We start from the raw sequence: 23,624 nt of genomic DNA, 5'->3' as shown, positions 1-23,624 counted from the left end.
GTTGCATACTTTTCGGATGTCTCATAAAAATTATGACTGTATATAAAAAAATATTTTTATATAATATTTATTTTCTCCTTTTTATTACCAACATAAACAAGAAAATAAAACATTTTCATTGCGGGACTACTGTGACCTCGCAACAATGTTCTGTTGCTACTGTTTTTAGCATGAAATTTGTTTTTGTGGGTTTCTTGTTACAATTTCATGCCAGATGATGTTAACAAGTTTATATAAAGGTCATTTTAATATGGTTAACAGTTTTCGGCATGGCCTATGAAAAAAAACCACAAAAACCACAAAAATTACAGTCATAGTCGCAAGTCCCACGCACACTTGAGGAGGCGTACTCACGCACACACAAACACATTAATATAATAATAAAAATATATATGGCACATTCATTGGAAAACCAATACATTTATCAAATGGATGGTTATTTATTGGTGATGACCACGAGGACAGCAAAGACGATGACAATGATGAGAATGGCCCAGATGATGATGGTTATTTGGTCAATGACCATCAAGCTAGATTGATGACGTTAACAAGCGTAGCCTAAAGCACACACCTGGGTATATTTGTAACATACATAAATACATATGTATGTATGTGCCTATGTCGATATCCATTTTAGTTTGTTTTAGGTTTTCTCTCATTGTGTCAAAATTTCTTAATATCAATATTTGTGCAAATTTTTGTGTGGTGTTGTTGCTATTGATATGTCTGTCAGTCCGTCTGATAGTGTTTTCTAATGAAAATACGTCAAACCCATAATTTTTCGTATAGAATTTCTTGATGATATTTGCTGATGAAAAAAGTCGGTTTATTGTGTTTTGTTTGTTTGGGTGAAGATAAATTCTCTGGGCATTTTCTATTTTCTTGTTCGGAATTGATTTAGGTTATAGCAAATTAATTTAAGGGTATAGAAATTTGTGAGGTTTTCAGAGGTTCTAAAAGGCAAATTTATTGACTAACCGTTAATGAATGAAAAGCGAATTTATTAAGAACTGATGAAATGGATTGGATTATTTATGAAGGTTAAATAATCCTATTCCGTTAAAAAATTAAAAAAAAACTAAACTTGGGAATTCGTTAAACACATAATTCATGATAACCATTGTATCCTGAAAGTATGAAATATAATACGATTTTAAGGACTTTTATATATAAAAACATGAAGTCTTATAAACTACCGTATATAGAAGGTAATGTATAGGTGCATAGATGACCGGTAATAGGCCTTATATGGACCTCCTGATGGCCTACAGATTACCCTTTAACTGTTCAGCATGGGGTCTCTAACCCGTCGTTTACAAATGCCAGTATTGGCAAGACAATAGCAAAAATACAAACCTTTTTCACAAATACATTTATACATTTTTGAATATATATAGAGAAAAGTATGAATGTGTTGGTGAAAATGGTTTGTAACTTTGCTATTGTCTTACCAATACTGTCTGTGTGTAAACGCCTAGTTAATGGTTTTCTATTGAAATATGTCTTTCAAAGTTTCCCTTTAAATAAAGACAACAACATTTGAAAAAAAAATAATGAATTATTTCCTAAAAGTATGCAATTAGGTTGCGGTTTTAACGGTTTTATGTTTATAAAGCAGTCTTCTGCATTGCTTTACGCGAGCAAGCAAAGAGAGTTTCCCTCTCCATACACACAATTCCACAAACCATGCACTTACACAATTAAAGCTCCTTAAAGTATGCATCAAAAATATGCTGCCGATTCCTGTTATAAGGAAACATCACAATTTTTTTTTTCGGCGTTGGCAAATCTCCTAAATGTAATATTGAAAGACACGCCGTTTGGACTAGGCGATAAAAAGTAAATCCAATATTATTAAGCAGATATAAAATGAGAGAAGTTTCTTTGTCTCTTGTCCCCTTCCATGGATAGTGGCCTATTACAGAAATATATCCTCCTGAAGACAATCGTTAGACAGATAATCTTTTAAAAATTTGGAGGTCTCTCAAAGGTCATCTTAAAGCTAGAAAGTCCCTTAATGGTCTTCTATTTATAGAAGTCTTGCAAAGGTCCACTGCAATTAAAAGAAGCAAAATTTGAAAAATAAATGAGTTATATCCTAAAAGTATGCAAAATAACTCGATTTTAATGTCTCTAAAAGTGCTGCTAATGCTCCACTATAGCTATAAGATATTGTGTAATATAACGTGTATATACCATCGCTAATAGGTCTTTCATGGACATCCTTTAGGTAGACAATCGTTTAAGGGACTTTTAAGAGTCTTCTGCTGGTAGAGGGTCCACTGCAAATATAGAATACACTACTTTTTAAAGCTTTTCTATAACAGGTAGGTCTCGAAAGGTAGTAGCTTTCAAAATAGTCACTGTCAAAAAAATCATAAAGGTCTTCTTTAGACAAGAAGCCCTAAATTTTTTAGACAGAAACACCTCCCAACCTTTGTAGAAGATTTACTTAGACAGAACATTTCTTAAAAGACTACAGATAGAAGAACTTGTTAAGACATTCCAAATATTAAAGATTTTCTAGAGTTAGATGATTTCCAAAAAGTATACCTCTTAAAAGTAGATGGAAAACCTCCTAGAGGTGTTTCATAAATATAAGGTCTTCTATATGTAGAATCTCCAAAAAGTCGTCTAAAGGACTTTTTTATATAGACAATCATCTTCTATTGTTTGCAGGTTTTGCAAAGCTCCACTAAAGATAAATCAGTTCCTAAAGGCCTTCTTTAGATAGAAGATTCACCAAAGCTAGCCTTCCGATAGAACACAAAACATCTGTTCTAAATGGAAAAATCTTCTATAGAAGGCAAGTAATTCATATATGTAAAGCCTCCTAAAGATTTTTATTATAGGTAGGTGCTACAAATAAAACCTCCTAAAATCTACTTAAGGTATATGACCTCTTGAAAATCTTTTATAGAGAAAAGGTCAACTAACGGTGTGATTTACATAAACGAAGGTCTTCTATTGATAGATAATCTCTCTAAGGTCTTTAATTTATAGCCGACATTGCAAAGCTTCGTTAAATTAGTTCCTAAATGTATTTTTTAGACAGAAGATTCCCCAAACATAGCCTTTAACTACAACACCAAACATCTGATCAAAATTTTCTAAATTTCTTTTGTAAGCAGAAGACTTCTTGAGAGTCTTTCATATATAGATTGTGTCTTAAGGGTCTAGTGTTATTGCAAGACCTGCTATCAATAGAAGATCGTTGTTTATATAAAAAGTCCTTTAGATGACCTATTGGAGATTCTACATATAGCAGACCTACAGAATACCTTGTATTTATAAAACACCTCTAGTTAAATAAGTTTCTAAAGGTCTTTTTTCAGACAAACAAATCCCCAAAGCTCGCCTGTAGCTACAATTCCAAATATCTGACCAAAATCTCCTAAATGTCTTCTTGAGAGTCTTTCGTATATAGAAGGTCTCCTAAAGATATAGTATGAAAAGTAGGGTAACATGGGAGAGCTTCGCCACTGGTGTGCCTTAGCCAGGGCCGATTTTATTGATGCTACTTAAAGATTGTGAAAGGGAAAGTTGTAGATCTTCGATAAACTGACAATTGTGCATTGGACAATAAACATGTAGAGTCAATAAATTCGACTCCCTGGAAAACTTCTTAAATGTATTTATGGACAAAAGAGCACCTAAAGATGCAATACCTCCTGAGGCAAGGCCTTATAAATTCTACTTTAGATACCTACTAAAAACTTTCTACAATTAGATGACATTCTAAAAGCCTTCATAAGATTGACTATTTTTTAAAGGTCTTCTATGAGTAATACGGCTCTTAAAGAGTTCTTTTGCTTTAAGGTCCTCCAAAGCTTCAGTGAAGATATATGAAAAGTCTCCTGTAAAAAAAGTAGCCTCAGAGCTCCTTTTTAGATATAACACTTCCCAAAGATCTGCTTTATAGGAGTCCTCCTTAAGGTCTACCATATGAATGTCCACAAAATGGTGTCTTAAAGACTTCTTCAGAGGGATAACTAACTTTCTAAAGGTATAGAAGGCCTCCACGCCACCCTTTTACTCTTTAAGATTCTTTAATAAGAAGTTTAGATCGAAGTCTGTTGATATACTTAAGGTCTTCTATAGACAGAAGACCTCCTACATATCCCCTGTAGATTACACACCTTCTGAAGGCCCATTAAAAATATATATAATATTTCTTAAAGGCCTTCTGTCAGTAAAAAAGGCCTTCCATAGGTTCAGTACGGGTAATGGGTTATATATAGGTCTCGTTAAAGAAGTCCCCTAAAGGTCTCCTGTAGATTAGATAGAAGACCTTGTGAAGGTAATTTTTAAGATAAATTATCTCTTAGGTAGACAGAGGTTTCTGAAAAAATATTCTATCGAACGTTCACTAAGGATAAAGATCTTCTCGAGAAAAAACATCATCTAAAACTCTCCTTTGGATTAATAATCCTCCTGAACATCCCTTTCTTAAGATGTTTGTATATATGTATATATAAGGTATCCGAAAGCCCTTCCTTAGTCCACCCATACAAATCTTCTTTCACCTGGCGACCTTTCACTTTATAGCTAAAACAGAAGACCTCCTGAAGGCCTTAATTTTACGAAGTCTTCTTAAGGAGAAGACAAAATAATGTTTTTTAATCCTATGGTCAGAAAAACACTTCCTTCTTATACGAACAGAAAAACCTTGTGGTCATCTGCTATAAAATAGAAAATACCAAGGTTTCATGGGATTTTATTTAAAAGGAAAACACTTCCTTGTCATACGAACAGAAATACCTTGAGATCGTCTGCTATAAAATAGAAAATACCAAGGTATTATGGGATATTATTAAAGAAGCCAATTTCGAGGTTTTCTGTAAGATAAGAAAACTTCGTTGCCATATAAACAGAAAGACCTTGAGTTCACTTTCCATCATGGTTTTTTTTTTATAATGGTTCTTGTGGACTTCTCGTAGTAGACAGTTAAATGTTGATTTCTAGGAGACCATGATAAATTTCTTCTGAAGATGATTATAGAATTATATGAATGTATTAGTCTAGCCTGCAACAATGAGATTTTTGATAGACCCCTGAGACTTCTATATATTGCATGGAACAATTAGTCTTCTTTGAGAATTCAACAGCATAATTTTTTTCTAAGAAGTCCCCCTAGTCTTCTATAAGAAGTCTTTCTTGACTCCTCTAGAACAGATCACCTTGTCTTCATTATTATATCCTAGTCTTCTACAAAATTACCAACTTTTTGAAGAAAGGTCAGATAAATAATTTTGAAATACACTGGACAATTTTCCTTCTTCGAGAGAAAGGTGAGACATATGAGCATCACTCAACTCTAAACATCCCCTGTCGCCAACAAGGTGATAATTGCCGTGAAAGAATTATCTAATAAAAATCCGGATATAGTTACACTAGACTACTACACTACACGAACTTCAATTGCCCTGATATAATATTAATTTTCCTGCGAAATATCATTGCGACCTTCTTGCTTTCATCTACTTCGTTCTGCCAGTTAGTCATGCAATTGCTTCCACTTATATATATTAATATGCAAGTCAGATACCTTCACCTAAATTCTTAGTTTTGGTCTTCCAATTGTCTTTGGTAAGAAACTATTTTTAATTCCCTTTATACTTGTTAGTCACTTTAAATTTCATTTGTAGATCTGCAAATAGAGAAAATGCCTCCTAAAGGTTTTCTATATATACGCCTATGTAAGATCATTTTTCGAAAGACCACCTCCTAATGCTCTTCTAAAATTGAAGACTTACTTAAGGTATTTTATATAGATGGCCTCCTTAATGTATTCCACAGACAGAAAAATAGAAGTCATCACAAACGTCGTCTACAAATATCGGATCTCCCTAAAAAAATTGCATTTATTCTCATAATTTATTTGTAAATTGATGTCAAAAGGATTGGTCCACTTTGCTTGGTTTCGCGTCCCCATCCAGATATCAGTTTTACTTAATAACACTGAAGTATAATTTGTTAACTTTCTTAGACCCCAATATACTTTCAAAATAAAGCCTGATGATTTTCAGTCCTGACAAAATATATATTTATATTTAAATAATATTTATATATAAATATTTCCTCCAAACGTATGCTTGCCACCTTGCTTTTGTATATCAATATGTCCACTAATGGAGTTAAATTTGAAGTGTAGATGGCTTTATATGGTTTAGCACAACTACACCGCATTAACTTAAATTTCCCGGCGCAAAAACAAGAACATTCTCGTACTTTTCGATTTCTGACAGCTAGTCATCCATTAGCTTACCTTATATATTTATATAAAAGTCAGGTATTTGTCACCTAAATCCTTAGTTTTGGTCTTCAAAATTGAGCATTTTATATCTTTTCTAAGAAGCTATTCTCACTTCTGTTCTTCTGAGACTTTTATCCACTTTAAATCGCATTCGAGAGCCTATTTTCACTACAATTTTGGTATACTTATATTTATATTTAAATATTCCCTTTGAAGGTATGCTTGTCATCTTGTTTTATATCGACACCTCCAAATAATAGTATGCTAAGTCTAAAAAGTGAGTTTTGCAGGAGAAGCTCTCAAAGTGTGGAAATTTTTTTGAGCTTCAGTACTATGCTAAATCAATATTTGTTTATAACTTCTGTTCGGATTGACCGATCATTACCAAAATTTGACAGAATTTAAGTTAAAGGACGTTCGACACCTCCAAATAATAGTTTGCTAATTCTGAACAGTGAGTTTTGCAGGACAAGCTCTAAAAGTTTGGAAATTTCTTTGACCTTCAGTACTATGCTAAGTAAATATTTGTTTATAACTTCTGTTCGGATTGTCCGATTATTACCAAAATTTGACAGAATTTAAGTTAAAGGACGTTAAATATAAAAATGTAAAGAACTTGAAAACATGCTAAGTCGACTTATCATACTATTGTTTGGAGGCGTCGATATGTCAATGAGTCCACTATGCGAATCACACTTGAAGTGGAGATGGCGTTGTATGGTTTAATACAATATATAATTTTTTGTTTGTATTTATTTAATTATTCTCGATATTTTTTTTTAATTTTCTCTCTATACATAAGTACTAATTAATCTACTAGGTTCAGGTGTACGATCCGTATATAATACAGTACAGACACGCATCTTCTTCTTTTTGAAAGAAGTTAATCTATATTGTTCCCTTCCCTTCCTAAGTCTTAAGCTGTTTTAAATCTCACTCGGAGATCAAAATAGCTATTTTTTATATTTATATATTCCCCCTTAGGAGAATTGTATTTGTGCTTGTATTTGTGTGTTTACATGTCCATTTTTAGAGTTACGTATGAAGTGTAGATGGCGTTTTAAGATTTAATCAATATCATAATTTAATTTGTTCATGAAAGAATTTTCAAAATTGTCTCTTTAATACCACAATACTAATTCAAACTATAACTGTTTTATAAATAAATACCAATATTTATATAAATAAATACCAATATTTATTATTACGAATAAAATAAAAATATTTATAAAAAACAGTTAAGGATTGGATTTTTTAAACGTTTTTTTAATGTTTAAAAAAATCAAAATTTTACTGTTTTAATAAATATTGGTATTTTATTCGATGACATTTTTAATTTTAGAAGATGTCTTTTCAATACCACGAGTTAGATCACTCCCATGACTGCTTTGTCTTGACACTTTGACCTTTTCTAATAGAGCATTCAGTAGAGTTATTTAATTTTGGGCAATATTTGTATAGACAGCCTAAAAGTATACACAACTTTTCCTAATTTTCTTGCTATTTACTTCCCTTGTTTTATTATGACCACAATACAAATTAACACTCTTGTTTAACCAAAATCCTAAGCTAATGAAGATAGCCGAGAAAAAAATAACAAATGTTATTTATTTGTTACACAGATAATGAAGTAATGTTGCATTGGGTGTATTTGTTGATACAAGAGGATAATTTATGGTCTTAGCTTGAAAATGTATCCTTTAATTGTTTATCTATGTGTGTGGGTGGGCAGCAGCAGTTTATGGTGCTGGGGTTCGTTTGATTTACAGTTGTTGCTTTTATATTTTTTTTCTTTTACATTCTATGTGACATTTCTGTAATGTTTGAATGATGATGGCAAAGGTTTTTTCTCTCTCCTTATTGTAACTGACAGATGTGTGTTGGGGAGAAAAAAACTTCAATTTACTGTTGGGCACCAAGACTGAAGAACAAAAAAAAAACATCATACGTCAATGTTTAATCCGAAATAGGATACATCGCCGTGACATTTTATTTGCAATTAAATTAGGATTAACGACAGCCATTCACATAGGTAAACATACGTCTAATCATACCACTAGCTAGCCAACCATTCAATCTTACATACATATGTATGTACATATGTACGTATTTTGATATATGTATGTATATGGTTAGTGTATAAAACATATATTACCCTAGGGGGGTCCAGGGTCCCACATCCATGTAGTAGATTGAAGAAAAATGAAAATGAAAGGACAACATTTCAAAGAAAAAGAATAACAGACTCGCACACACACACACACACTAAACTAAGCAACACAACAAATCAAACGGAATTGTAAATGTTAATGCACACCTAGCCAGCTTGTCAGCCATGTCACCTTTAAGGCTGTCTGCATGCTGTAAGCAATCACACAGCAACCTCCTCTTCTCCTCCCAATTCTAGTAAAATTTCCGGACATTTTTGTGTGAAACTGCCAGGGGAGTAAATTAATAAAATAGGTTTCTTTAGTGCTCCATAGAGGACGTGGAGAAAAATACTACAGGCTGGACATAGATTTAGAAACGACCTACAATATTTCTTTTTGAGCTTCTCTTGTTTTTGGAAATTGTTTTTTATTTATTTTCCATGTCTGGTGTTTGTTTTTTTTCTTTTGGCCTAAATTGTTGTGACGAGTCTTTGTCCGCAAAAAAAACGCACCAATCATTTGCCAGTTGAGTAAATTTTTCAATAAATATATCATTTATTTGACAGTCTGAGTGACATTTATTTTATTAGACACAGTGCTAAGGGAGAAGTGGGAAAGGAATATTTTTGGTTATACTTCAAAGCAAATAAAATAAAATTTAGTTGAAAAATAAGATTAACGACAGCCTTTTAAAAAGAGTCATCCTAAAAAATGTAGATGGATTTTCCATCTCCTAAAGATCTTCTACAGTTAAAATACCTCATAAAGACTTTCTACAGGTAGAAGACCTTACAGGTAGAATATCTCTTAAAAATGATGTACAGATTGAAGATCATGTACAGATTCTTATGGCCTGTTTCACAATACCTCCTGCAACAATAAGAGTTTGGTAGTACTTCGCACGAATTTGAATTTGTATCGTCTTAGAGATACAGGTCATTAAAGTCTGCAATAAAAAGACGACCTCCTGAAGTTAATTTATTGAAAGAAGACTTACAAAGATAGACGACATTTTCTAGCTTTTCTACAGATAAGCAATCTCTTAAAGGTCTTATACAAATAAGAGGTCTAATATAGGTCTTCCACAAATAAAATACCTCCTAAAGGCCTTATACAGGTATACGATTTCGTAGAGTTCTTCTGTGAAGAGAAGACTTCCCACGAGGTCTTCTTCGTAGAGGTCTTCTGTGAAGAGAAGACTTCCCAAGGGTCTTCTATACATAGAATATATCCTTCTATACATAGAATATATTCTCCTCCTAAAGGTTTTCTACAGATAGAACATCTCCTAAAAGTCTTCTAAAAATAGAAGGCCTTCTAAAAGTGCCCTGCAGATAGAAGACCTGCTTAAGGTCTTCAACAGATAGAACATCTTCTAAAGATCTTCTACATATAGAATACCTTATGGGGTCCTACAATTAGAAACCCTGCTAAGTGGTCTTCAACAGATAGAATATCTCTTAAAGGTCTTCTACAGACGGAAGACCACATAATGGTGTTATAGGGATAGAAGATCTTCAAAAGATCTCCTATAGATCGAATTCCTTCTGAAGGTATTCTATGGATAGAAGACCTTCCAAGAGTATTCTACAAATAGAGAAAATTCCTCCTAAAGGTTTTCTATATATATAGCGACTATGTAAGGCCTTTTTTCGATAGAACACCTCCTAATGCTCTTCTAAAAATAGAAGACTTACTTAAGGTACTTTATATAGATGGCCTCCTTAATGTATTCCACAGACAGAAAAATAGAAGTCATGGCAAACATCGTCTACAAATAGAGAATCTCCCTAAAAAATTGCAATTCTTCTCATAATTTATTTGTAAATTGATATCAATAGGATTGGTCCCCTTTGCTTGGTTCCGCGTCCCCATCCAGATATCAGTTTTACTTAATAACACTGAAGTATGCAGTTCTTCTCATAATTTATTTGTAAATTGATATCAATAGGTTAGGTCCACTTTGCTTGGTTCCGCGTCCCCATCTAGATTTCAGTTTTACGTAATAACACTGAAGTATAATTTGTTAACTTTCTTAGACCCCAATAGACTTTCAAAATTAAGCCTAATGATATGCTTCGAAAAGCATACAATTGTAAAGTTTAGTTTATTACATGAAATATAGATGGCGTCAGTGCAATATCGCCGATATTTTTCTATGTGACTTGTCATTTTGGAACGGATATAAAAAAGACTGTCATATTTCGTATCGTCTCAAAATGGGCGGCCGCTGTGCGAAATTTCAAGATCGTAGCTTTCTAATTTAGAAGTCAGTCAGTTGTTCGCAGAGAATGCCTGCCACTTAAATATCCGTTAAATAGCCTTGAATATGCACTGTTCCATAGAAATTGTTACAAACTTTTACAACAAGAAAAAAACCAATCTATTAATCAAATAAAAAAACACTTAAATAAAATTGTTGAATGTCTTCCAACTCTTCTGTGTTTTTTGTTTGTGTTTATTTTTCACTTGAATGACAAGGTAATCAGAGCAAAAACACAAAAAATCAACAAAACAAAAAGTAAATAAAATTTGATAATTAAGTTGTAATTACCTTAAAATACGAGGGTCACCCGAAAACCTTCTGGTCTAGACAACACTCAGTATCGCCAGTCAGTTGACATTTTGTGGAAAGTTTGGAAAGTTTTTAGCCTAAGCGTACTCAGCACAGTTTGAGATACGACCATGTGTCGGGTTGTTTACAGTGGCCTGATTGAGACACCTTCAAAACATGGTTTTTGAACGTTTTTACAGCTTCTTCTGGCAACGAAAATCGTTGAAATCGCCTTTTTTCTTGATGTGCTGGAATCAAATGAAGTCATTGGATCCCCAGTCAGGGCTGTACGGCGCATGACCCATCAATTCCACGTTTTGTACGGTCAAACAGGCGCTGGTTTGAATCGATGTGTGAGAGCTCGCATTGTCATGATGCAGAACGATTCGTCTTCTCTTGTTCGTTTTTTTGAATTCCTCAGGAGACTTCAGGCAAACAAATTGTAATGTAACACTCAGAATTAAGCGTCCTACATTTCTCTAGACGTATAGTCGCCACACGGTCATTTTTGCCGAAGAAACAGGCGACCATTTGCTTCGAAGTGCTTCTTACATGAACAACTTTCGTTGGATTTGGCTCGCTTTCGAAGACTTAAACGATTGAATCCTGTTTTTTCGGACTCCTAAATATAGATCCAAGATTCGTCTTCTGTGACGATCTTATAAATGTCGTTTGAAGCACCGCCATTGTTTTTATTCGCAATTTCTTTGCACCAAATAACAAATCGTGCGTACAATTTTTCGAACATTTTTGAACTTTTGTGGGGAAGGTACCTGAAGGAGTGGACCGGTATGGCTTATCTTCGAACTTAAGCTAAGTTTGCGCTAAATATTACGAAAGCCACATTTTGGACCGAATTGGCAGATCCGTTCGAGAGATATCTTGCGCTCCAACCACTAAAAACGGTGTCATAGGGGTTTTTTATATTTCAGGTTAATTTCTCAGGATGTATGGACTTGCCTCTGAAAAAACCTTTACTGTCGTAATTGAGGCAGTGAATACAAGTTGCTACAACAAAAATCAAAGCGATTTGAGAGCAGGTCCTAAACTGAACTTTTCCGAAATTTTGTGTGGGAGGTACCCGAAGAAGTGGACCGATTGAGTCCTTATTGGAACCTTATCTAAGTCTGGTAGAAATTTCACGATGTGCAAAGTATGGATCACATCGGTTACTCCCTTCAAGAGTTATCGTGCGCACAAATTTTCCAAACATTTTCGAACTTTTGTGGGGGAGGTACCGGAAGGAGTGGACCGATATAACCCATCTTCGAATTTTAACTAAGTTTGGACAAAATATTACGAAAGCCAAATTTTGGACCGAATCGGTTCATCCGTTCGAGAGTTATCGTGCGCTCCAGCCAATCAGACAGACGGACGGACATTGCTAAATCGACTCCAAATTGTCTGAAACACATTTCGTCCAAACATAGTTGGGGTCTAAAACCGTTATTTCGATGAGGCACATTTTGCCCGTATGAAAGTGTATATACCCTCGTTAGCATAAATGCTGAGGGTATAATAAAACGAATTAAGCCCAAAATTTTTTGCCTATTTTGCATATCGTGCATATTTTGACATATTTTTACATATCTGCATAAAATGAGCATATGCATAACCATATGCAAACATATATTCAAGGATTTGTGGTCTAAATATCCCACAGAAATGGCTAATATTTGGTATTTAGTCTTCGTTACGACTTCATATAGCCCCCATAGAACGGTACCTACCGATATTCGGTATTTTGAAAGTAGTCTCAATATCCCACCGAAATGACTGAAAATTGGTATTTAGTCTTCGTTGGGGGTATAAACATTCCACCTGAAATTTGTCGGCATAGGTCCGCGTCTTCATATAGCCCCCATAGAATGGTACCTCCCGATTTTCGGTATTTTGAAGGTTGTGGCCTCAATATCCCACTGAAATGACTGAAATTTCGCATTTTGTCTTCGTTGAGCGTATAAAACTTTCCACCTGAAATTTGTCGGTATATATATATTTCTGGTATTTTGAAGGTTGTGCCCTCAATATCCCTCTGAAATGGCTGAAATTTGGTATAAGGTCTTCCTTGGGGGTAAAAAACTTTCCACCTAAAATTTTTCGGTTTAGGTTCATGCCATCATATAGCTCCCATAGAACGATACCTCCCGATTTTCGGCATTTTGAAGATTGTGGCTGTAGTAATACATTTCTCTATTTTATTGATTTGTCGGAGGAGAATTTTAAACAGAAACATTTTACGCACAAACATTTTTGTACCTATTATTGAAATATTTGTTGCATAAGAAAATATGTAAAATGCATAAATTTTGCAAATTTCAAAAGTGTATGCATATTGCATAATTTTGCATATGTCATATGTTTCGATTGCAATGTAATCAGAAGCCAAAAATATGCCCAGTCCCAAAATTTTACGTAAATCGGACCAAAAATAGGGGTTGCATAAAATTCCGCTGTCTAGTGATGAGTGACTGAGTAGTTATTTGATTTATCATGAACTCAGAGCCAAAATAACACTAGAATTCCTTTTAGGCACTTGACATATTTCATAGCACATTTTAGGCATTTCTAACTTCGAGTTATTTTTAACGACGTTATCAAAATTATTTAAAGGTCATTACTTGTTAGAAAAAATTGCCATCGTTTACTTCGTTGTCTCATTGATGGCCCTACAGCAGGTCATTGTAGATTTAAGGGAACATTAATCCAGTTTTAAAATAACTGAATGACTTGAATTTGACACATTAATCTCTACGGAGTTGTGAAATTATTTGTTTATGGAATAATTTTGGTGAATCTCCCGGGGGCATCATTAGTATGCCGGGGGAAAAAACAAAAAAAAACAAAGATTTCTTTTAAGATTTCATTATGAATGATGTTATTGGCAACACAAACAACAGCAACCATAATATTTAAGCAATCAACAACAAAACACAATAATAACAACAACTGTAAAAGGGAGCAACAATAACAATGAATAACTTTAAATAATAATGTTGAATATTTACATAAAGCCCTAAGGTAGGCAATGATTTTTTAGCTTTACACAGATTAGGCCTTACAGTTCGTGGCAATGAGGTTTTTAATTTCCGTTTTATATGAACCACAGGCGTGGCAAATTTTCTCACTGCCTTGCCTCAGGCTAGAGTCAATATTTTTGTTTTTACTGATTTGATGAAATATTCTATTTTTTTGTGGTATATGAGTGAACGCTTGTGGGGTATAGATAAACATTAAAACAAAAATTATTCCTTGCATACGACGAGAGCATGGTAATGCGTGTCTGTTATTTTCATCTGTGAATTATTGCTGCCATTATTGTTATTAGAATTTTTTCCGCTGTTGTTGTTTTGGTTACATTGCCTCTTCGTAGAAAAAAAATATAAATTATTTTATTTGTTTGCTTGTTTGTTTTCTTCTGTTGGAGGGGAGGGGAGGCTTTACTGTTTGTACTGCTTTATTGCTGTTCATTATTTGTAAGCTAAAGTATTTGTTTTCTAACTCCCCGAACATCTCCTCCTGGTGTGAGTGAGAAATGAAAATGCCCACAATTCTCACTTGGTTGACAATAGAAAAAAAGCAAACGCAAAACAAGCAATGAATGAAAGATTCATTGTTCCAATGGTTGAGGGAATGAACGTGCTGATAATTTCTATGTTTAGTTTCATTGTTGAACAAAAAAAAAAAAAAAAAAAAACTTTTTTCTACCCTCCACACTCCCTCTTTTAGACAATAGGCAAAACCTCGACGCCAACTTGAAACAAGGACATCAAACAAAAATAATAATAGACAAATATCAAAGTAAATGAGAGCAGAAAAAATGCCTCCAAAGCTAAATGTTGTAGTTCAAGGACATTGTACGCGTTGATTTAGTAGTAAAATGCGTGAATTAGAGTTAGCAGCGAAAGGGAATTTTAAATAAATTTATTTTAACAGGGGTAGAGTCATTACTGGAAGAAGGACCGAGATATGGCAGCATTCTTGGCAAATAAACATGTAAAAGTACATTATATTGCAAAATTTATTATTGATATTATAACCACTATATGGTATTATAGCCATCCACACTTTATGCTACAAATTTCTGCGCCATCTATAGATTGTCATTGAAATCAATGAGCCCACATATGGGAGGAATAGTAAAGTAGTTTAAAATACCTAATTACTGGTGTCTGGACTTTAAGAACGTCTTCTATTTATGAAATCCCTATAGGAGTTTGTAAGGAAGTTCTCTATTCAAAACCCCCTACTTATCAAAGTCCTGTATGAGATCATCTACTTGTAAAATACCTTTAGGAAGTTTTCAATCTGTATCTGTAGCTATGCGAAATTTTCGACCTTCTTAGGTACTACATACCACCATATAGTCAAGAAGTCTATGTCTGCCAACAAGTTACTGTCACCCAAACCTTGAAATTGAAATGTCGCACGGTGGCTGCTATTGATGCGACGATACGCGATATGGAAAGTTTTGCAATTCTTAATTAAATGAAAGAGATATGATAGGATTTCTTCAAGGAGTAACTTAAATTAACTAGAATTAATTTATTACAAAGAAAATAGCTACAATTTGGATTTAATCCCAAGCAACAAAGAATAGATAATTTAAAATTTAAGGACATAACATTTTTAATTGTATCTTATTTGCTCAACAAATGTGTAATGTATGAAAGGGGTTCTAGTTATTTAAGAAAATCTCTTTCATTTGTCGAATTTTTGCAATATGAACGATTTGAAAATTAATAACACTTTATTGCTTTGTTGATAAAGACATATTAATGTAACTCATATTCGTATGATTCGACCAATAAAGCAAATAAATGCAACTTCCCACCCTAATAATGTATAAAGTAAGTCCATATTTACATTAGGCAATTTTTCTTGCTGCAATTGTCAGTATGAAGGACAGAGGGGTGAGGCATTTGGTAACCCTTTGCCTCTCAACACCTTCTCTCACCTACAAACTGAAAAGTGCCGCAAGGAAAATCGCCTTATGTAAATATGGACTAACATTAAGTAAAAATATATTTGTTATTAATAAAATTTTAATATATTTTTTTTTTCTTTTTTTCTATTTTTAGGTAAGTCTCCCATTCAACCGACAGCATCAGTAATTATGTATACATATTTAAATAAGTAAGTTATTGAAACCTTATAAATTACAGAAAAGTAAAACTAAAAACTTCCAGGGACTTTGATGAAGTAAAGCTTTCTCCTGAAGGAAAAATGTAAATGGTTAAGAAATTTATACGAAAAAACACTAAAAATACAAGTGTTCAGAAACGCCATCTCTTGGAGAAAATTAAAACAACAAATCTAGCGAAGATCCTTACCACATATAAGAAAAATATTAAATTACGACATACTGAATGAATATCAGTTTTAAAGCTTCAACAGAATTAAAAAAAATCTCGGTACTTTCTTGTCTGAAGTGAGTTATTTGGTTTTTTTAGGATGATTTGATTTTTTTAGGATTATTTTTTCAAAATACTCAAATACTCGTTCCTTTAATATATTATTAAAACATGATTTTCTCTAAAAAATTGTTTATTACCCTGCGTTTACAAATGCCAGTACTGGCAAGACAAAAGCAAAAATACAAACCTTTTTCACAAATACATTTATAAATTTTTGAATATGTATAGAAAAAAGTATGAATGTATTTGTAAAAATGGTTTGTAACTATGCTATAGTCTTGCCAATACTGTACACACAGACAGTTAGTAGGAAGGTACAAATGTATCGAGTGAGTGGTTAGGAGCGACATCTACTGAAGGAAATGTTAACAATAAATTTAACAAAGATTCCTACAACTATACATTGAAATATTTCATTATTATATCATCGGTAGAATTAAAAAAATTGCGCATTTCGTTTCTTCTTTTTCCAAGAGAGAGATTTTAGGACGACGACCTTTTTTATTTAAATATTAAATAAGAGAACAAAACAAATTGCTATGAAATATATTTCGTGACAAGAAATTGACTTAAAAAACTGCATCGTGTGGTTGTTTTGGAACGACACCTACTGGAGGTAACGTAAACAATAAACATAGCAAAGATCCTCACCTCAATATTTGGAACGACACCTACTGGAGGTAATGTTAACAATAAACATAGCAAAGATCATCACCTCAATATTATGATATTTTCAGTCTGGGCTGCGATAAAAGGCATTCATGACCCATCAGTAACATTGTTTTTTTTTTCAATTATTTTTATTGTCTGTCTTTATAGGAAACGAAACATTTTGTACGACTGTACGAAAAAGGTAAGCTTCAAATATTGGAGATTTGAAGAAATATTTATGAAAGAACAAACAAAATCATGTTGTCACGGCGTGTTAGCGTTCAAAGCCAAAACTCATAACTTCAAAGGCAGCGCAAAAGAGCGTTTGTCATGAAGAAATACATTTCAACGGCCAAATATCCGTTAATGTATAAAAACACATTTGCATTTGAAAAACGAAAAGTTCTCGATACGTCTGAAGAGCTGCTCAACTAACAGCGAAACCAGGCTACGTGATTTGGTGACTGTGTGGGTTCGACTCCTTGGCTTTCCTTTTTCACTTGCAAAAAATTTCCGATCATCAAGCTTAACTCTAAACGAGAAAATTAATAACAAACTCATTTTAGTCAAAATGGTTAATCCCGTTTTTCGGCTATTTAAATATTTTGTTATACCTAAGGTGCCTAAAAGTATGCACATATTTTAATTTTTCTCACACAACTACTCATTCTCCCAATAACAAATTTGAATTCGATGTAAATATGACATTCGCATTGAAACTTTTAAAAGACTCTATAAAGTGACACTGTACTATATTTGTCACATTGTACTGTACAGTTGGTCTATAGAAAAAGCCATGCGATCTTCATGGAACTTCTCCCATTCGAATAGTTTTGTGGTGTTCTAAAAAATCTCATCATTATGGAAAATATTTTGTAAAAATAATCAATAACCTTGAGGGTCAAACATATTCTTTTTGAATAAAAACAAGTCTTTCTCTGGTGTGTTAATATTTAAAATATTGTGAGTTATTTCACTTAAGCACAAGCCAAAGGATCTAAAAACAAATGGCAGAATATTGGGATGAATGAATGTTGGGGTTTATGGAAACGAGAATAATTTCATATATCGTCAATAGTGGCTCTGGTGCTATGCAGATATAATAAAAGTTCGTCTAAAAAAGGAATCTTTACCAGTTAATCAGTGGAGACTACATTCATCAGCTAGTCTTTAGAGACTCTTTACGCAAGCTCGTCAAAATAGTTTTTCTTTACTATATTACCTGTAAACGCTACGTTCACCTGCTGATCGTGTATAGATTTGTCTTTAACTAGCTCGTCTACTTTCGTCCATCCATCAGTGTCTATAGAGACTCTCTTCGTCAGTTCTTTCCCTTTGTCTTTAGGAACTCGTTGTCAGATCTCCTATAAAAGATTTCCTTCATCGGGTCATCAATAGAGGTTCTCTTCACTTTCCGCTGTGTAAAATCTTCCTTTATATCTCTTTACCAACTGGCCTATAGATAATATCATTATCTGTCCGTCTGTCTATAGAAATTCAACATGTCTATCGGGACTCCTTTGTCTATTGAAATTCTATTTGTAATACCACCCTTTATTACATCGATTTAAATGTTATCACGTCAGTAGTACAGTAGTTTTCGCTTACCTGAACATTGAAAAATTGCAGACATTTTTGTGCACGTAAGTCAAATATGTAGTTATCTTAAATAAATTTTATAAAAATAGCATATTCGTTCTATGCAAGAAAAATGAAATTGTGCAGGTAACGCCAAAACGCAGCTAAAACTAATGCAGCTAAGTGAAAACTACTGTACACTATTTATGACATTTTCTTTGGAGACTTTTTTTTAACAGATCGCTTGTAGAGACTCGCTTCCACTCGTCTGTTTGTTCATGAACTTCAAAAATTTTTATTTAAACAGGAATGTGATGGAAATCATTTTGATACAATTAGAATTGAAATATGCACAATTTCGATTCGGTTACCATATTATAACGCCATTTAAAGTTCAATTTATAGTACCGTATTGAACGAGTTGTCAAGATTATTTATAGTACTGTATTGAACGAGTTGTCGGAGAATAATTATTGATGAGCATGACTTTCGGTGCAATATATAAATAAAAATAATTTAGAAAATAAGACTTCCTCCATGGTAGCATTTATATAGGCTTTCTTTGCTAGATTGTCTACTTCCGACAGTGTATAGAAATTCAGCATGTTGAACACGATTTATAATAGCATCTATATAGGCTCCTTTCATTAACTCGTCTGTAGCGGCTCTCCCTGCCATTTCCTGTGTAATGCGTCATTTATCACATTTTTTTTGGAAAATTTCAGTAATGCCATCTATAGTTCAATTTTTAGTACCGCAATGAATGAGCTGTCCAGAAAAAATGAGCATATTTTTGGGCGCATTATATAAATACTAAGAAAAGAAACTACCTTCATCAGTGTATTTAGAAAATAAAACTTCCTCCATGGACACATCTATAGAAGCTTTCTCAACTAGATGATATGCAGACATTTCCTTTATGTAGAAAATCACTTCTTCCGACTATATAGATATTCAACATGACTGTGGCTGTTGAAATTCGATTTATAATGCCAGCTATCCTCTCGTTAACTGTATTGGCTTTGCCTGCCATTTCGTGTGTGATCCGCCATTTACCAAATAGTATTGGGAAACTTCCGTAATGCCATATACAGTTCAATTTTTAGTATGACAATTAACGACTGGTCTGAGAAAAAAATATATGAGCATATTTTTAGGCGGAATATATAAATAATAAGAAATAAGAAAAAAAAACTACCTTCGTAAGTGCTTCTTTACAGGCTTACTTCACCTGATCGTGCACAGATACTTTTTTATCGACCCGTATATACACGGTGCTCTTGAACCAGCTTTAAATGGAAGGTGCTTACACCTGGGAAGTTTTTGCGGATTCTGAAATTACAGTGTTCAGTGTTCAAAATACCGTTTTTGAGATATAGAAGTTCAAATTGGAACAATGCTCTGACTGTATCGCCTTCTTATCAAACAATGTCGTGTACGGTGCGCCTTAACTAACTTTATATGAAAACCGCTTACACCTGGGAAGTTTTTGCGGAATCTGAAACAGCCATGTTCACATATGAGAAAAATCCAAAAAAAAAAGAATAAATCGCTGGAGGCATTTTTAAATAAATCGCGGTCAAAGTTCACATTTTTAGATTTATTTTAGGTTTTCGCAAGTCCTATCGGAATGGGCCTACGGAAAATTTTGTAGCCTTGAAAATTCTCTGTTTCTGTTTCTCACAAATGGTAAAACCTACAAAAACATCATAAAGGGCAGTCTGGTAGAGAATTTTCACTGCTATAACATTTTCTTTAGCTCCATTTTGTAGTTATTCCTTTTCTGTGAAAACTCGATTAAGAATACCGACTTTTTGGCTATATTCGTCTATAAGGATTCTGCCATATCGAAGTAGTAATCTACTCCATTTATGGAATTGTTTTTGAAAACCTCCTTCTTCAGACCGTTCTGACCCCATTCCCCTTCAGACCTTGAATATAGGCTCCCTCTCCCATTCGTCTGGTCGTCTATGGATTGCAAACATAGTTAGATACTATTTTCTAATGCCATCTATATTTGAATTTTATCTAGAGGTCGGGTTATGTTGAAAGACAAATTTGTGAGCATACTTTTGGCCAGAATATTTAAATAACGAATTATACTCGTTTGTCTGTAGAAACCTGTAGTGCGATTTTCTAACTCATTTTTTGAGTTACCGACAAAAATCTGTAAAACTAAAACGCAAAATTATGAATGAAAAGTTTAAATAAAGTTGACAACACTCCTGCTATCGTCGCTAACTTACCGAAATCGGTAATTACCGCATTTTAATTTTACCGACACTTGTCGGTAGCTCAAAAAATGAGTTAGAGAATCGCACTACTGATCTATAATATTGCCTTTAGATCTTTATAGGCTCGTATGTAAAGGATCTCCTTACCATATTGTCCATAATAATCCCTCTATTAAATTGTATTTAAAGATTTCCTTCATCAAACCGACTTTAGAAATGCCATCCACTTTCGTCTGGTCGTCTATAGATTGCAAAAATAAAGTATAACGTCATCTATATTTTGCATATGTATCCTTAGTTAAGAAAGGCCATCTTTATTTGAATTTTATCTAAAACATTGGACGAGTTGTCTAGAAGATAAATATGTGAGCATAGTTTTGGGCGGCATATTAAAATAATAATGAATTATAGTGGAGTTTTAAAATATCTTTATATGTTTATATTTTTTAATTTCTTCACAAAAACGATGACAGTACTTCAAATGATATTTTTAAATATTATTATATTTCTATGTATATATTGCTTTGATTATCTTCCCAAAAAGTAGAAAATATACCTTCTAAATCTCCACCAAAAGAGTTTTCCGTTTGTTGTTAAGATATCTTCCTTAGTATACATGTTTTAAGCCATTAGCCTGAACCTGACCCTCAGACTTATTTTCCCTAGCATCCTCCCCATAAAATGTTCTTTATAAACAACAACATCCTCCAAGAGTAGTTATTTTTAGCATTTCTTTTTATATGTTTTCCTACATAATTTGCATTTTGAAGGTAATTTCCTTTTTATAGCTCCCATCCTCCCCCCTTCGCTTGCCAAAGCCATTTATCAAAGTTGTTGCAGCTGTTGTTGTTGCTGCTACTGCTGTTTTTCTTTCTTTTCATTTTATTAAATCAATTTCTCGTTTCATTCTTTTCTTTGCTTTCTTATTTAATAATAATACAACAATTTGCTAAGCAATGACAAAGCAGAAACAGCACTGCACAGCACACACACACACCCTGACACAAAAAAGGGTAATTCCCTATTTGTCATTTTATTTACTTGTTATTATTGTTATTATTATTTCATCCTCTTTGTCCTTGGTCTCCGGGAGACAGAAAACTAAAACAGAATACAGACTTATCTTTAACACAGCACATGGAATCTTCCCTTCTGTGTGTTTTTTATTTTTTTTTTACATTTAAGGGTTGGGGGGTTACAGCCACAGACGCCAACAACGGCGAGGAGCTAAACAAGAATTGACTTATGATCCTCGGCATGAATACACGGACCATCCAAAGCATCGTTTCATTCAAGGATAACATAAAGTTCACATTTGTTGCCGTTTTTTCATGCTTTCATTCTGGCCACGGGAGCCAACTAGAAAGGGGGGAAAGAGGGAATTTGTGTTGGGAAAATAAGTAGAAGCGTGTCTGAACTTATGCTGGGAGGTTGCTTTTGTTGTTTTTGGTGTGATTTGAAGTATCTTTAAAGGTGAAGTTGCTGTTCTCAAGTGGGCCACAGTCGTCTCGTCATCACACATACGAAGGCTAGAGTTACTACTGGGCAACTGTATGAAAGGGGATCTTACTCCACCGTACATATTACCTGACCGCCTGAACCCCTCTTTTTTCTTCCTTTTTCACAAAAAGGTTAATCATGTAAGTTTTTTACTGCCGCTTTTCTTTACATACTTCCCCCTGTTTTTGTTTTGTATTCTTTCATTGGAAAATAATGCCTTACTGTGGGCTTTGTTTTGTATCTTCTGTGTTAGGTGTTCTGCTAGACTACGCTTCGTTTAACTCGCTTGCTGCTGCTGATGATGTGATGTTGCAAATGACAATAATGTAGAGATGGAGGTGTTGGTTGGTGTTTTGTTGTTGCTAAATTGTCTGGCTTCAAGACAAACGACATATCATTCGTTCGTTGTGCGTTCATTTGACAGTTAACAACGGTAAACAGACACACGAACACACACAGAATACACCGTCATATGGGGGTATCGAGTTAGCTGTTCTAAAACAACTCTGTTTTAGAGCTACTTTCACACACTGGGGTTACATTCGTCACGTCTTCAATGTCTGGAGAAGTATCTCATAAGTGTGGAAGAGTTTGAGTGTGTGTAGTTTTTTTTTGCCCGCTAAGTAGGCCTGTTGTTGGTTTACCCACTAGAGGGGGACTACATAAGTGTGTGTGTTGCAGGCCCCTAAGGTTAAATCATATTAAAAAGATTGGGGGAGTTTTCAAAATGAGATTCTAAAAGATTCTTGTTGGTTTTAATGAAACAAAAGCATGAAAAGTTGTTGTAATTTAACCTGCGGGAAAATCGTTTTCCCCACATTTACTAGGGAGAGGTTAAGACGAAATGAAATGTGCACTTCGTTTAGAAGACTTTCAATAGGTAATTTTGTTCTAGAGCATTTCTTCTAAAGACCTTTACCAGGGTCTTCCATTCATAAGATGACCTCTACGAGGGTCTTATAGTGCATAGAAGACCTCTACGAGGGTCTCCTAGTCCATATAAAACGTCTACGGGGGACTACTAGACCATAGAAGACCTCTAAAAGGGTCTTCTAGTTTATTAACGACTTCGACGGGGGTCTTTAGTTCATTGAAAACCTCTACGGGTGTCGTCTAGTCCCTAGAAGACCTCGACGAGACTTTTCTAGTCCATAGAAGACCTCTACATGGGTAATCTAGTCCAAAGAAGGGGTCTTTACAACCTCCACGAGGTCCTCCTATTCTATAGAAGACCTCTACGAGGTCCTTCTATTCTATAGAAGACCTCTACGAGGTCCTTCTATT

At 33.9% G+C, this 23,624-nt stretch overlaps 1 protein-coding gene across 2 annotated transcripts in view; it reads left to right on the top strand.

Annotated features, from left to right (window-relative positions):
- Positions 1-23,624, top strand: part of jeb (low-density lipoprotein receptor domain-containing jelly belly protein) — a 207,091-nt gene that overhangs the window by 52,665 nt on the left and 130,802 nt on the right. Inside the window, exon 2 of one of the 2 annotated variants that reach the window (XM_073990197.1) lies at positions 16,042-16,146. The exons of the other annotated variant lie outside the window; for it this stretch is intronic. Coding sequence (XP_073846298.1) covers positions 16,042-16,100 — 59 coding nt within the window. The 3' untranslated portion in view covers positions 16,101-16,146. Of the gene's footprint in view, positions 1-16,041; positions 16,147-23,624 lie in introns of those variants that run through there. 2 annotated transcript variants of the gene reach the window in all.

Source organism: Musca autumnalis, unplaced genomic scaffold (genome assembly GCF_047663935.1).
Source record: "Musca autumnalis isolate F117 unplaced genomic scaffold, ASM4766393v1 scaffold_5, whole genome shotgun sequence".
Taxonomy (NCBI): Eukaryota; Metazoa; Arthropoda; class Insecta; order Diptera; family Muscidae; genus Musca; species Musca autumnalis.
This window is presented reverse-complemented; position numbering and strand designations above follow the sequence as displayed.